This window comes from Ambystoma mexicanum, chromosome 5q (genome assembly GCF_040938575.1).
Source record: "Ambystoma mexicanum isolate Mex_15411 chromosome 5q, UKY_AmexF1_1, whole genome shotgun sequence".
In the NCBI taxonomy this organism is placed as follows: Eukaryota; Metazoa; Chordata; class Amphibia; order Caudata; family Ambystomatidae; genus Ambystoma; species Ambystoma mexicanum.
The window spans coordinates 688,503,296-688,519,809 of record NC_090933.1 but is presented as its reverse complement, the minus strand read 5'-3'; the positions used below and the strand labels follow the sequence as shown (position 1 = coordinate 688,519,809).

Here is a 16,514-nt window from a genome sequence, read left to right as displayed (position 1 = left end):
TATCCCCCAGACTGATGATTTCTTAATGGGATAGGGAGCTGTTCTGTGGCAAAATTGTGATGGTTTTGAACATCCAATTCTATACATCAGCAGAAAGCGATTTCCCAGAGAAAAAACTACTCAGTCATCGAATTGGGGGCCTTGGCAATCAAGTGGTCCGTGATTCATCTGAAGTATTATCTCCTGGGTCGTAGGTTTTGCCTAATAACAGACCACTCTCCTCTGGTTTGGATCAGTCAGAGGAGGGAATCCAACCCTCTGGTAATGCGGTGGTTCCTGGACCTTCAACCATACTGCTTCACAGTTGAACACCGGAATGACCAAGAGCAAGGTAACGTAGACTTCCTCTCCCGGTTTCCCTGTGAAGTACCCCGGTCCAACCCGCATTGGGGAAGGGTATGTGAGAAAACAAGGGGAATCCTCACTCATACTCCTACTTGATCCTCTGCTCAGGTGGCCAGGGAAAGGCCATCACTCTTGGATCCCGACCCTGGGGGTGGAGAAGTGAGGGAGGATTCCCTGGGTGCAGGGACATTGGGTATCGGGAGAGGGGCCGCCCACAGGAGAGACCTAGTATCCCCCTTTTCCTATTTAAGACCAGCCTAACCCTCACCCAGCCTTTGTAGGCTACTGTAAATCAGCTCCCCTCATTTCCCCACATTTCATCCCCGACAGTACTGGGACTAGGAAGAGGCGACTAAGAGTAGCGAACACCAAACACCCATTTTACCACTCTTGTACTGGGACAAAGAAGATGCCTATAGAGTACTATGAGGGTCAGGCATGTCCCTTTAATTATGGTCCAGCAAGCCAAGTTGATACTGCACACCTGCAACCTGTCAAGTGCTTGCAGGTGTATAAATGGAGAGTCAGAAAGCAGTATAGGGAGCAACAAGGAGGCCTGTGTGAGGAAGACCAGCAGGGACCTGGACCGTGAAGAGACAGCCATAGTGGGCCCTAAGGAGCAGATCCAGGACGCCGGCTGACATCCTATGTGTAGAAGCCACCATATTGGGCAAACAAGCAGCTGGAGCTGTGACCGAAGAGAGAGGACGCCGTCCATGTCCGCCAGAGACAGTGGAGTTGCCGGCTTGTGTTTGAAAGCGTCCAACTTGTGAACGCGGCTCTCAGAGGCTGGCCTGCCATCTGGGAAGCAGAGAAAAAGCAGCCAGAGCCACAGATGAGGAACGCCGGGACCGGTGAGTAATGGGGAAGCCACTCGGAAGCTGGGGCGCACCTAGCGGTCTGTATGTATCCATATTGAATACAGAACTATGAGAAACTTTGAAAACTACTTAAATCATGCGTATTGAATACCGAACTATGATAAATCATGAAAACTACATAAATCATGCATATTGAATACCAAACTATAAGAACACTTAAAATCAAGCCGAGCTATGCACATTGAAATACCAAACTGAGTAAAAACTCGAAATAAAGTACATTGCATCCTGAATTGGATAAAACTGTATGGGCCAAACAAATGGCAATTTAACAGAAAAAGGGAAAGTGCCCATTTGAAAGCAAGCTGGGGAAAAGAGTGCAAGTGTGAAAGAGTACCACAATGAAGGTGGGGGTCATGAAATAAGATCACCCTAAGTGAATGGTATGAACAAATGTAATGCGGCTCTACACCTAACGCCAAGAGGCCAGTTAAGAGGCTAAGAGAATTGGACTCAGTAGCCAGCCCAGAAGAACCTGTGTGAACTACAGAGTGCAGGAATCCTGGTTGCGCAACCTGTGATGGGTGGACCGTGTGGTCTGACAACTGCGCCTAGACATGCAAGTCCTAAATTGTGAAAACCAAGATCATTGTGAAACAAGCCAACAAACTGGCTGAGTTAACGTCTTGGGGAAGGGACCTTGAGACTTGAGGAATTACTAATATTGACTTGAGGACAAAGTCTCAAGACCTGTTTCTTTTAGACTATGTTGCTTGAAATTTGGGGTAGGGAACCTCGAGGATTGTGTGTAACTATATTGCCTTGAACTGCAGAAAGACAATCTTAAGACTTTTGGGGAACTGTTTTGAACTTGGCGAAAGGGAGCTGAAGAGGTTAAGAGTTGGAAGAAGCTCAGAACCTTATGTTGAACATTAGTTATTTGATTATTGACATCCCTACGCATTGTTTAGCTTCAGTTGTGAGGGCAAGGATAGGTTTTTGACACAGATTCTTAAGTTGAACTCTTGGACTCAGACATATCTTAGTTGTGTTCAGGTAGGGAAATCCCACCTTAACATTGGGCAAGTTAGGCCTTCTACCATCCTGACATTTACTTAAATAAATCAGTTTGTTTTGAATAATGAATCTGTTGTCTGTTTCTTACTTAATGCTGCCTTTACAGTAGTCCCAATGTGTCTATTACTTACAATCATATAGTCAACATTGCACAATGTATAATGTTGTCTCTTACTATCTATGCCATACCATGCCCCACATATTCCCAACATAGGAAGTTGGTTCATTCTCAATAGTCACACAACGTCTGTAATTCAGTCTCGAATGTACTCACGTTTTTTAAGCAAGACTTGTGCTTGCTACTCTTAGTCTAGTCCCATTATTTTGCCTTTATCATACATTTCTGTTTCAACATATCCTCTTTAATCCTTGATGGTGACCAGCCAATTTTCTGAAAAAATGCCTCTTCAATTCATTTACATTCCATTAATTATTTCCCTTTCATAATGGCCTGTAATGGAATGCTTTGAAAGAGGCCCATCATTGTCCTCCATATAGTACCTTCTGTTTGGTTTAGCCAGTTGTCGTGATTATCATTACTAGCTTCAAGACCATACATTATTGTCACAACAAAACTCTTGCTTGTGCACTAATCAGATGCCTTGAAGGCCGTGCCCAGCTGATTGCAGGGTAAGTTTGCTCAACATCATTAGCCAAGTAAGAGCTTTAAGCTGTTTAGTCTTCACTGTGTAATGATTGTTTGCTCGCCGTATTATTATACACCAGATTGGTATAATTGTTAACATGCTTGATCTAGCCTCTGTAGTCTCAATTGAATATAATGAGCATTTTTCCAAACCAGAGTACACACATTTTGTTTTATTCAAATTTATCTAAAATTTGTTAAGCTTTGCATACCTTATTAATACCTCTCATTAAGTTAACAGACGTGTGATCGAAGATAGCATTGTGGGCATATGGTAGCCAAGGAATATGTACATCACCTAGTTTTGGAGGGAAATTCTTAGTGCTACTGACAATGTTTTGTAAATCTGCTAGGTATAGATTGAAGAACATGTGAGCAAGCCCTCTACTTGTGTCTATTTCTTTAGTGACTGTTCCCATGCTGCTCAACCTAACCAGCTGGGTTCGAAATTAAGATTCAATGAGTAGGAGCTAAAAGCAGCTCCTCGGTATTAGGCAGAAGCTACCACTGGAGAGCCAGGAGCGAGTATCCAGCACACTGAAAATCTAACTTCCACCTGAGATGCACACTTTAACTTTTTGTCCATTTTGTATGATTGCGTTTAAATGTGTGCTGGATGTGCCCTAAATCTGCTTTATTAGCATGCTCACATTCTCAGTTAATGTCGCGCTCACATTCTCAGTTAATGTCACATATTAGTAAGGCATCAATTGGCCTAGGGAGCCAAATGTAGCTCCTGGTAGCTTTGATTTTAATCAAACCACTCTCTCCTGGACTAGAAGCAGGAGCTAAATAGCTCCCAACACCCCTCAATTTCAAACACTGCAGCCTGTACTCTGGTGTTCATGTGCAGTTGTTTCACAAAATATAACAGTACCTCATCCAATCCCCATTTCTCAAGATTGCCTCATAAAGTACCACCATTAACCTTGGCAAACACTGCTGCAAAATCTATAAATAACCAATACAACAGTGGATTCAGTTTATTTCTTGCGTTTTTAATCAAAGGATTTAAGGCCAAGCTTTTGTGTAGTGAGGAGGAGCCAGCATAAAATCCCTCTTGATATTTGCTGAATAGAATTTCCTCCAGAGCCAATTTATGAGTTTTCTTCAACAAAAAGGAAGCTGATATGTTGCTGGGACCATCCTGGGGTTCTGGCAATGTATAGTTATTACCTCTAATGATAGATCTTGGCATGAGAATGCTGTCCAAGAATGTTTTCTTTTTCATTTATGGTGCTGACTTTTTTAGTACATTTATTGAAAGAATGGGTTAGAATAAAAAAAGATATACTTGGTTAATTTGTTGCACTTGTAAGAGATCATTTGTAAATGGTAGCCGACATTCTAATGTATTGCTTGTTATCCTTGTAGCTAATAATTGTAAATCTGCTCTAGCTTTCATCTATTGGTGGGCTACTGTCTGCCACATATAATGTTTGTGTCCGATGATAGTGTTTCAAAAAGACAAGACCCGTATCAATTTCTTTTTTTATCACCATGGGACATTTAAAAATGATCATGTTATCAATCAAGCCATAGCAAATGTCGAACTAATTAGCGCATGTCGTTATAATTACCCAATCTAATGTTCAATAGGAAATGAATTCCATGAAATATGTTTATTCCGCCACCCCTGCAAAAAAAAGCCACAAAAGCTACCAAAATGGCGCACAAAACTTCATTTACAGTTTTACTGTACGTTACTGGTTTTGGAAAAAAGATCCCATGGTTTTCAATATAAATACAATTCGTAGGAATAGCAAAGGTTTTTTCACTGCATTCGTGACTCGAGAGGGAGTTCATCATGAGGTGATTCATGGACAGATATGTGTATTAAGGAAGGAAGATTTGGTTAAAGTAATATAGTATTTAACAGAATTTAAATGGTGTTTCCATACTCTTTAATGGATTTGGGAGCATACAATGATTTAGAATGGTCCACAGGAAATTATACAACATAAGGTAACTTATTGGCAGCATAGAGATCATGTTCTTTAAACTGACCTAACTAGAAATTAAATATTTTGGGATATTCTTGATTATTACAGTTGGAAGTGGCACACCATTTACAGGAAGAGTCATGAGATAGAATAAATAATTAATCTTGGTTGGTGAGTAACTTTGAAGTCTTGCGGAATATATTTATATTTGTGGTTTAAGAACAAGGTTATATTGGAGCATTATTATAGTATGTATATATGTGTATGTGTGTATATATATATATGTGTATATATATATTCACTATAGGTAATATGAAGTTGAAGGTCAAGAAATCTTTAATTTCAAAACGCGTAGAAATGATGACAACACGTTGATTTTCATCAGCTGCAAGTTGTATTAATTTGTATCTTTAGACTATGAATATTTATTTGTGAAAAATTATTTTGGGAAATCACAGAAAATGATAATGAGTTACATTATCAGAAATCACATTTATTTTAATTTATATTTTCAAGAAAACAGACATTTGTAAAAATGTGTTTAATATTGTGAAGTTTGAAATACTGATTGTTAAAGTATTGAGAAACTAAGATAATATTTTAGGATTATTCTTTAGGAGAGTGTGTTGTCTTTCCAACAGAGGTTCTCTGATGGAATTTTGTAAGCTTGTTCAGGGAACTTAGTGCAAGTACCAGAGAGACTGAACCCATAAATTGAGTACAGTTATTCATTAGATGTGCTTTCACTATATATATGTAGTGCAGCTTTCAATTGTTGAGTGTAAATAATCTATTCTGAAAATGCTGTGGTGGCGTGTGTCTGGCCTGGGGGTGGATGCAGTTTAATATATGTATTTTGCTCTATTTTCCTTCTACTCTTCTTCCTTCATAACCGAAGATGAGACTGAGCATTTCAATCACAATATGAGTGCTGATGTATAGTCCTCATTTATGGACTTGTTTTCCCAATAATGTCTATGTTGAGTGCACCGATTATTAACACCATCGTGGATGTTTTCTGTTATACGTTTGTTCAAAACCTTATATGGGATTTGGAGAAAAAAATCATACTCTTTGAAAATGTAAAATTAGGTTGTAAGAGGTTTTAGTTTGTTGGAAGCCTGGTTTCAGGTCTTTGTGGTTTGTAACTGGATGGTTGAATCAAAAATCAAATTGTTTGGAACTGAAATACACACCCTTCTATCATAGATTTTGTACTCCTTTATCAACTTTTCTAATCATATTACTTTATGTTCCTCTCTTCTATGTAGGTATTCTTCAAGGAAATATTTCTCTACATACTGGAAACCTCTACAAGTTCATTTGATCATAAATGGATGGTTATTCAAACTCTAACACGGATTTGCGCAGGTATGCAAAAAGATAGTTTATTGAATGGAATAGTAACACATTTTTAGGGCTTCTTCAGCCCTACTATGATAAGATTTTCAGTTGTCAGTCAAAAGTGTATTTGAATCAATTGATCAAACATCACATCACAAATTACCACGGGGAAACAAAAAAATGTGTATGTTTAACGGTTTTCAAATAATGATAGCTTCCGCATTGGTTTTAGGGCAGCTGTTCAGTATCATTCAAGGTACCAACAGACACTACAATACCATGAATAAAACAACTTGATATTGGGTAGAAATGATCGTATTAAAACAATGGCACTATATACGTATACCTTGGTGACCGGTACCAACAACAAAAAAATGTAAAGTTCAGAATAACCTCAACTCCCGGAGCATTAAAATAACACTTCACATCATTCATGGAGTGAATTATGGCTCCAAATAAGAGCTCCGTAGCTGTTGATGCATGTAGCCCAGGAGGGTTCTAAAGAAATAAAGCTAAATTGATCAAAAATAAGAGGATTGGCCCAAGCCCCGCTCACGTATATCGCAAGCCTACATTCAGCCTCTTAAATTTGAAAACAATGAGTCACGCTATATTTGCTTGAAAAGAGTAAAACACCTTTGCAATCCTGTTTATTACTAGTACATGTCTTCTCTGTAATTTTCTATTATTAGCACCCAAGAATCTAACTCCTAGATATAGACTCCTTCGAATGACTCATCAATTTGAAACGTGAAATGATCAGATTTTGAATTTAGTAGCATTGGCTATCATTTTACGACATTCCATGAATTCAACATAACCAAATAGCAGAGATCTTAAAGCAACTGAACGTCGCCCAATTAAACCATCATCATGGGCGTAAGCCAAACCTTTGACAAATCTGCCAGTTGCTATTGGTACACCCTTAGTCCTTGTAATTTTTTTCCAGTCCATTAGGGTACATATTGAAGAGAAGGCAGCAATTGCACAACCTTGCATAACTCTTTGTGTTAATGGGTAAAAATGTGTCTGCGGCTTGGATTATTTCTGAGATGCGATCCCGATAACCCGGCAAAATTAGGGGATAGTGTTGATTAATGTATATTTTAATTAAACTCTGCTACTAAAAAATAAGAGAATCAGGCTCATTGCACTATGAGGCAATAATGTCAATGCATACTGCCATTGGACCAAGAAACATCTTGAGCACGTAAATGTGAACGAGGCAGATAAGTAGAGGTGCATGGGTTCATGATTAGTTTCAGCCCTGAGGGATAGCGCAGAACATGTCTGCTTGAAAGTACATAAAATGACAATATAATCACAATCAAATTGAGGATAAGTATAACAAAATCAAGAGCACTTGGATTACTGTGAATTTTTTAAAGAGTTGGCGCTTACACATTTCCCAAGTGCTGTTATGTATCTGATGTATTTTCTTACCACAGGTTATAAAGGCTTTGATGCCTTAAGATCTCTTCATCGATGCCCATATTTCTAACGGTCTCCCATTAGGCCACTTGATTCACTTTCTCAAACTCTGTGGACAAGTCCATGAAGGCCAGGTAGAGATTCTCTCCCCTGGTGTCATGATACATATCCACAAGCAATGACAAGTTTAGCCACTATTTTGTTGTGCCGAAAGATTCCAAGAAGTGAAACTGTAGATCAAAGATTATTTTCCTCCACAAATAACTAGATCACAGACAACGCAAATGTCCCTAAATACTTCAAAAGAAATATCCAAATGGAATATATGGGTCTATAACATGCAGGATTCCAACAGTCACATTTGGTCCGATCAAGGCTACTAGCCAAGATGGAATATTGACAACCAAAAAAAGGGGCTCATAAGTCCATATTTAACTTGCATTGATCACCTGCTAAACAAAATGGCTAGTGGCTATAAAAAAAGAATATATACACAGTTTGCTGTAGATGGCAAGAAAATGATCAAACCAGGCTCAAGCTGGTACATTATCTTTCAAAGCATCTGTAGCACTATTAGTTGATGGTCCTGATACCAAGAGCCTCCAGAAAGTCCTAACAGTTAAGAATGTGTTCCCAAGCATCATGCTCAGCATTTGTTTTAGCTTTTGCTATAGCTATTCTCTATTGGTCTATGACGACAATAACCTGCATTCTGGTTGAATTTGCATCCTTCAAACAGATTAATTATTTAAACCGCAAGTTTTATGTTCCCTTTTAACCTACCTAATTTTACTGTACAGGAACAACATTCTTAATTACATTGTTCAAACAAGTACATTCACAAACCACCTGACCAGGACCTCAATCAGAAGATGAGCACGATTAGTATTTCATTTCTACCACAAAGAACTATCTCTTTTAGATGAGTATACACTCATCTTGCAATTTCATATTCCTTCTACTGTTACAATTGGAAGGACAGGGCTGGAGGTGATCATTCTTTATGAAGGCATGGCCTACAGTTATTCTTACATGTAACGATCACTTTCTGAGCTTACTATAATTTTGAAACTCTGAACTGTATGGCAGTCTTCAAAGCTACATAACATATAATTGATTGAGGGTAAAGGTGTTATCACAGAGTTTTTTTGCAGCACTATCTTCTTGAAAATGACTGTTCCAAACATACTAGTACGTGTTTCCCCTGCTCAATGACAAAATATGAATTTGTGATAAAAGATGAAGTACCCATGTCACTTTTTTCCCCCAGGTCTAAATCTGTTAATGCAGGCACATTCCCAATATGTGAATTAAAGTCCCCTGCAATCAAAGCAAAATTACAGTTTCCTTTGTTCTAACAAATATTAGGTGACTGTGATTTGTACACATCCTTCAGATGATTGATATTAACTCCTGGAGAATCTGCCCCAGTGGTGGTGGTATAGACAAACAAAATAAATCCTTTTATCTCTGTGCAGGGATTTGAGGGGAATTTGGATGTTACTTTTTTCGATTAAGAAACAAGCTCATCATCAGATACCAGGGATGTCACAGCAAATGCTAATAGTCCTCCTCTATTCTTCCTGTTTGTTGGCGGCTTAGCTGGAACAAATATGTGGTATATTAATCAAGATATGATTGCAGAGACTGGGTTTCTTGTGATAAGACAATATCAAAACCAGTCACAAAGGATCTCCATTTACAATATTCCAAGAAGGTTCTTTGTTGTGGTCCGTCGGTTAGCCCCTTGTCGTCCTCTCCAAGCATGGAGGCTGACTTTTTGTACGGATTTGAGGGCAGAGAGTTGGTTGTACCTAGTGCGTTTCTAGTTACTATGCAGGGATTAGTTGGATCAGGTAGGTTTGAACCTGTTGTGCGGTTGGCTGCTGAATGGGTGCACAGCTAGTATTATAGTAAATTGAGGGAGTGATGCTTGGCCGGACGACCCTAGTTATGCGGGTGAGCAATTGTGAGGGTGATTCCCCAATTTAATGTGTTACCTGTCTGGGCTTTCCTGGTGTATAATTGTGCATGGGGTGTTATTCCCCGAGTCCGTCTGTTGATTGGGCAGGCTACTCTTCAGCAATCTCTTTAGTTGAGGGGCATGACTGGGGGTGGCGTCGAGTGCGGGCGGCAGGTATTCTGGTCCTCCTTGATTTTGTCGCTGTGTGACTGCGTCCCTTAGTGTGTTTCTTTTGGTCCGCCATGTTTGTTACTGTCGTTGTCCTTTAGCGTGTGTCATTGTCTGTTGAGTAGCCTGGTTTTAAGTAGTTTCCTGAAGGTGATGTGGTCTTCTGGGTTTCCAATTTCTTTGGGCATAGTGTTGCATACGTTAGCAGTTAGGCGTGAAAATGCTGTTCCTATGAATTTCCTCTTTTTCTACTGTTTTGTCTCTATTTGTAGGTCATTGCTTCATCTTCGGTCCCTTCTTGGCTGGTAGCGGCTGAACTTGGCCTGGAAGAATTTGGCTCCTTTTCTGTGTAGGGATTTATGGGTGAAGCAGACGACTTTGAATTTAATGCATTTTTTTACTGGTAGCCAGTAAAGGCTTCTCAAAGCTGAAATCATGTGGTCTCTTCTGTTTAATAATAGCAGAATCATGGCTGCTGTGTTTTGGACTGTTGAAGTTTCTTGGTGAGTATTTCTGGCATTCCTAGGTAGAGGCTGTACGTGTAGTCAATTCTTGTTAGTATTACGGATATGATTGGACGGGTTCTGTGTGGAAAGGAGAGGCATGGCAATAACCCACTGAGTAATTAGTCTTAGGAGATAGAAGCACTTTTTAGTGATTGTGTTGACTTGCGGTTCCAGGGATAGTCCTTTCATTCCTAGATTATTTACCACGGTCCAAGTTTCCGGTTGCGTTCCCATGCCAGTCGTCCAGTCCAGTTGTGGGTTTGTCACGTTGCTTTTTGTGGGTGAGATCATTATTTCTGTTTTGGCCAGTTTCAGTTTGAGGTTGTTCATTGTCATCCAGTTGTAGATGTCTGTGAGCCAGTTGTTGAGGCTGTTTGGTTCCTAGGTCGTGATCATCTTCACAATCAGTTGTGTGTTGTCTGCATAGTTGTAGGCGGTTAGACCATGGTTTTAAATGATTTTCATCAGGTGGGGACATGTACATGTTGAAAAACAGAGGGGAGAGGCTGGATCCCTGTGGAACTCTGCAGGAGATGTTTTTGGTCTTTGAGGTGGAAGGTGGTAAGTAGGTTCTTTCAGTTTGATTTGTGAGTAATTAGATACGCCACTGGATTCCTGTATTCAACATTCCATCAGCCTTTTTATCAGTATTGGGTGGCTAATTGCATCAAATGCCCCAGATATACCCAATAGTAGGAGGGCAGATTGTGTGCAGTTGTCTGCATTTATTTTCATGTCATCCCATATTGAAAGGAGATTCTGTTCTTCTCGTTGGTCTGAAGTCAACTTGTGAGTGGTCGATTATTCAGTTTATTTCAATGGTTTCAACTTATTTAAGTAGGATCTTATATACATGGTTTCCCAAGCTCTTCACTGGGTAGGGAAAGTTGAATATGGGTCTGAAGTTGCTTGGGTCTTCTGCACTTTCTTATTCCTTTTTTACTTCTGGTTGAATGTATGCTGATTTGAAGGCGGTCGGTACGATTCCTGTAAAGAAAAAAAACTTTTGTTTCAAAACTCCATTCCTCCATTAAATAAACAATTAATAAATATTCCACTCACACTTCTAAAGCACCAGGAAAGGCAAATCGAACTTTGTTTCAATGTTCCATGAATCCATTATCTAGAGAAACACAGCAATACCGATCATACTTCTGAGAGAAAGAATGAGGAAAATAAAAGAAAACCAAAACAGAGGAAAAAGAGACGGACACAATTTTCTAAGAAACCGTCTTTCACACGACGAGTGATGGCGGAGTTGGCTCTGCCAACATTGGTAGACCAGCAAGGTATCAGCTTTATAAGCACAGCTTAGGGAGGGAACTTCAAAAGCGCGTCCAAGTAGTTTACAATGGTACAAACGTGTTTGACATTATTGCCAGAAGAAATCAAACACCACCAGGCTGCCATGTCTTCATCTAAGGGTGCAAATTGTTCAAGGTGTATGGAAAGTAAGTCACAGGTTGCTTGGCAGTCCAGGATTAGATGTTTCAGTGATTCAACTGTACCAAGGCAGAAGCGGCATAGGTTGTCTTTTATCAAAGGATCTTTTCTTTGCCATAGGATATCCTTGGATTTCAAGATGTTCAATCGAAGTCTAAGGAATTGCTCACGATAATATCGAGAGTAGCATCGCAGCAAGTAGGATGACTGAGAGTTTCGTTTTTTTTGTTCTTTACCCAGCCAATTAGTTGAAGCCAACTTTTCGCGATTCTCTAAGTTGACAATCCATGCCCAGGACTCAAATTTTCTTTTTTGCGTGTTGTGGCCGAATAAACAAGTCGTAAATGCTAATTGCCGTGGCATTGACCCATCCTTGCACTCTTAACCGCCATTGGTCCAGTAAACAAACATTTTTTGTCCCATGTTTGTTTATGAATATGTAGTAGGCCGAAGCTTTACTATCCACTGTCATCTTTCGCATTAGCAAGATTGATTTCCAGATCATGTGGCTGTACAGTGAGTTCAATGATAGTTCATGGCGTAAGGATATAAGTAAGACACATTGCGGAAGGTTAAGGGCACGCCACCAGAAGCGGCCTTCAAGCTGGTTCCAGGTTTGCTCATTAATGTTCCAACTAGCTTCCGCGCCAAAAGTTAGCATGGGCAATACCTTTTGCAAGAAAAACCGTTAGAATAGGTGCTAGGGGAAATTTACCAAAACTTTTATTTATTTTTGCCGCTTGGAGAGCTAATCTTGAGGCCTTCAATTTCAGATCCTTGACCCACTGATGTTCACAAATTGAGTTAGTAAACTGGACTCCCAGATAACGTATAGAGTTCACTGAAGACAGGGGCTGGCCACCAACAGCCCATCTAAAGGCTCTGTCTTTTCTACCGGTCACAGTTCCAATAGACACAATTTTCGTTTTTTCTGTGTTTGAGAGTTCGTTAATAGAAAGGTAGTCATAAAGACAGAGAAGTAGGCGCTGCAGTCCAATCTGGGTTCTGTCCATCAGGACTAGGTCGTCTGCATAGGCAATATATCTTACAGGAACCTGGTTTATTTTGGGCGGGAAACAATGAGCCTGCTCAAGGTGTGGAGGCAAGTCCGCCAAGAATAGTTTGAATAAGTCAGCTGCAAGAGGGCTACCCCTGCTTTACTCCCCTTGTTAGAATATTAGCTGATAATTCTCCGCTCTTATTAAGGCGCACCCGAATCGAGATATTCGTGTGGAGGGCCATTATTGGGTCAAGGATGCTGACTGGACAGTCCCATTTGTGCAGTTTTGACCAGAGCAGGTCACGATTTATACCGTCAAAGGCCTGCTTCATGTCGATGAATGCTAGGTGGATTTTAGATCTCGCTTTTTGGGCTTCCAATTTTAAGATTATTAGTATTGAAAGGTTTACATCGACACCTACACCCTTTGAGGAGCCAGTTTGACGTTCATCAAGTTTTCCTGTTTTAAGTGATCGGTTCATTGGGTTCTGGAAGTGTCGCTGGGGTTTTGTGGGTTTTGTGGTTGAGGATTTCTTTGAAGATGTCCAGGGGGCAAGCGTCACTTAGAGATCCTGCAAGGTTGGTGTCCTTGATAAGAATGGAGAAGATTTATTCGGTAATTGGTTTGAGGCAGGTGAGTCTAGTTGTAGTCAGTGTTTTGCCCGTTGCCTGTGGTATAATGGTTATGGTTGTATTAGCTCGGTTTGTGTTGATGGTCTGTTGCATAGTTTCTATTTTTGTTCTTAAGTGGTTGTGATGTTGCCACATAATGCCTGTGTCGGGATGACAACTTGCTTGCAGGATGAAGGGTTCTTTATCTCTTTGAGTCTAGTTCTTTTTGTGGGTTGGTTTTCGATTCTTGTAGCATAGTATTTTTTTCATTGCTTTGAGTACTGTTGATTTGTATAGTCTGAGTTGTCTTTGGAATTTTATTTTGTCCTGTCGGTTGTACTGTTCTCTCCATATTTTTTACATTTTGCGCCAAGTTTTTTGGGAGAGGCTTTGAACTGTTTTTTTGGTGCAAAGCGGTCCGGGGCCTCGGTAATCCAGACACTGAGGGGGTTTTCAGCTACTTCTGGGGTGGTTATGGTTGGGTCTGTGGTGTTGGGTTGGGTTAATTCTAGCAGCGCAGGTTTGTTACGGACTCCAGGTCTAGGCTCTTCCAGTTTCTTTTCTTGGGGGTGTGAAGTATTTCCTTCCCGAACTGGTAAGTTGGTTTGGAGTGAAGGATCTCCAGGAACTTAGGCCAGTTATACAAGTATTTTTACATAGCACAGTCTTTCTCTTTTGTTGCTTTAGAGAACTTTGAAGAAAGAATGGCATTATGGGGATAACTAAAATGATTGAAGGTGATATATAGTTAATATTAGCAATTCATTTTTGCAGTCGAATCTGTTGTGCGCTACACTAGTTGTTAATTAGGAATTGGGTGTCGGTGGCAGTGAAGTGGGTGAGCTCTCAATTAACTGCCCCCAAATTCCTCAAATATATTCCTATGCATCTGATGCTAAGATCCGAGGGGGAACATAAGTGTGCTTATGGTGTTGTATTTTTATTTTGTAGACACTTTGTTCAGGTTTTCTTTTCTGGCAATGACTAACCTACATTTTGTCCCCCTGACTATTTGGGGCCTTCACCCCCATAGAGATGTTCTAGGATCAGAACATTGAATGAAATTAGGGCCTCAATAGTTTTCTTACAAGAAACACATTTACTGGAACAAGACGAGTCAATTTCCAATACAATATTTTCAGGGGGATTCATATTGATGGGAGGAGGGGTAAGATTCATCAAGCAATACACATCTAGAGAGCCAAAGGGTAGATGTCCTATTCCAAAGGGCCTTATAAATGTTCAACTCTTCACATTAGTGTCATCTTCGGCTCCAAATAAAAACTTGGAACAGTACCTCACTGCGTATTAGGAACATTGGGTGGGCTTTGTGAGTTAGCAGTGATGGAGACATGGCCTTTTTTCATCATGAAAGAGAAGTATTATGCATACTACTCTTTTGTACGTAGTGGGTATTCAATATGATTCTAGTTTCCCAACTTTGATCTCTGAAGTGATGTCAATAGTCCTTTTTAGGGCAAAGATATCTATCAGATCATGCACCTGTCTCACTTAAAGTCTAGTCTTGTAAATCATTGCAGTGGGAGGGGAGGCATGGCCAATGATTGATTTTCATTTTAAGAGATGGGGATATTTGAAATCATATTGCAGAGGTACTCCAGAACTCTATTTTGGAGAACGATGTAGATGGATTGCATTGGAGAATATGGGATGCAAGTAAGACTGGTATTGGGTGTCGGGGGGGATTATAGGTCAGACTGCTGCATTAATGAAAACAAGGGAGGCGTATTGCCCTGGAGCAGCAGATGGTTAAAGAGGCTGAAGCGAAACATGAACAGGTTGGATCTTTCAAAGCACTTAACGCTCCAACAAAACGTCAGTCAATTACAAGCCCACTTGAGTCTGTGCAGCTAATTTTACAAACCAAATTATCTTATTAAATAAAGGGCAATCAAGCCAATCGTTTCTTGGCTGCAAAACCTTGTAGGTTAAAAGAGAGGATCTTTATTATTAGGATTAAGAGACGATTTGGGTGTACTAAAAAGAGAGTTCAAAAGTTTGAGGTAATTGAGTCATATTTCAGAAATATTCCAGAGGGAGCTAAATATAACTCAGATAAGCAAAGAGAATTCAGATAAGCAAAAAGAGTTTCTAACTAGTTTGAATTTACCATGGCTTTCTGGAGTAGATGGAGGGATACAAAAAGAGGTCATTACCCCAGAAAAAGTAGGAAAGGCAATATATTTCATGTCCCTAAATAAAAAGCTGGGCCCAGACAGGTTTACAAGTAGTTACTATAAAGCCTTAAAAACGCTACTGATGCAGCCACTAACAAAATTGTTTAACATGATCCTCTTTGCCAAGGAGGTCTTGCAGGATATGGCACTTTAAGCAACTTACTTGGTCCTAAACCTGGAAAAGAACCAACAGACTGTGTATCAACCCAGCTCACTCCTCAATGAAGGTGCTAAAATGTGCGGGAAGATATTGGCTCTTGGGTTGCTGAAGGTCTTACAAAATAGTTTTTTTCAATGGTACCTTTCTACACCTAGAATTAATAGAATCAAACCTAACTTCACGCTGCACTGTTGGAGGGATTGCAGAGAAATGGGAGGTTTGAATCATATATGGTGGCCCTGCACAAATGTAAGGAAATATTAGGACACATCAAAGACATGATTGGTACACAAATACCCATGGATCCCCCAGGTACTAGTGCTGGAGGATGTCATTGAAGGGAGTTACCTAATGCAGGGGACAACTGCAACATTGTTCACTCACCTGTTAAAAGCACACAGATTATCTCTGGCACAATACTGGAAAATAAAGGCAGGTCCGACCCCTGTTAAGTGTTGGGTGAAGATATGGGGAGTAATGGTTATGGAAAAAACGACAGCTCTTGCTAACAAAATGGTTCAGAGACGTGTGTGTGTGTGTGTCCAGTCCGTGAATATTCAAAAATAGTCAGTCACTAAGAATTATTTACTTCTCAGTTTAAGCTCTTCCAACAAGCAACACTCTTGGCTTAACTCTCGGCTTAACTGGCTATCTTGTTTCTTCATACATTATTTTAGTGACCATTACACCATTTAGTGTTTCTTTGCACACTTGTGGCAACATCACTTAAAAACCTTACCATGGCTCTCTTCTAGTCCATGTTCGGATATGTGCACTTTCCTTTTACCTTCTAACCGGTATCCACTGTCAGTGGGTATGGTATGTGTACCTTTTTCATTGAACAGTCTGAATCCTTT

General features: G+C 40.0%; 1 protein-coding gene across 1 annotated transcript in view; it reads left to right on the top strand.

Moving 5' to 3' along the window:
* The window catches only part of ARFGEF1 (ARF guanine nucleotide exchange factor 1), a 1,973,034-nt gene that overhangs the window by 746,763 nt on the left and 1,209,757 nt on the right, over positions 1-16,514 (top strand). The window contains exon 11 of the mRNA XM_069621149.1: positions 6,104-6,203. Coding sequence (XP_069477250.1) covers positions 6,104-6,203 — 100 coding nt within the window. The remainder of the gene's footprint in view (positions 1-6,103; positions 6,204-16,514) is intronic.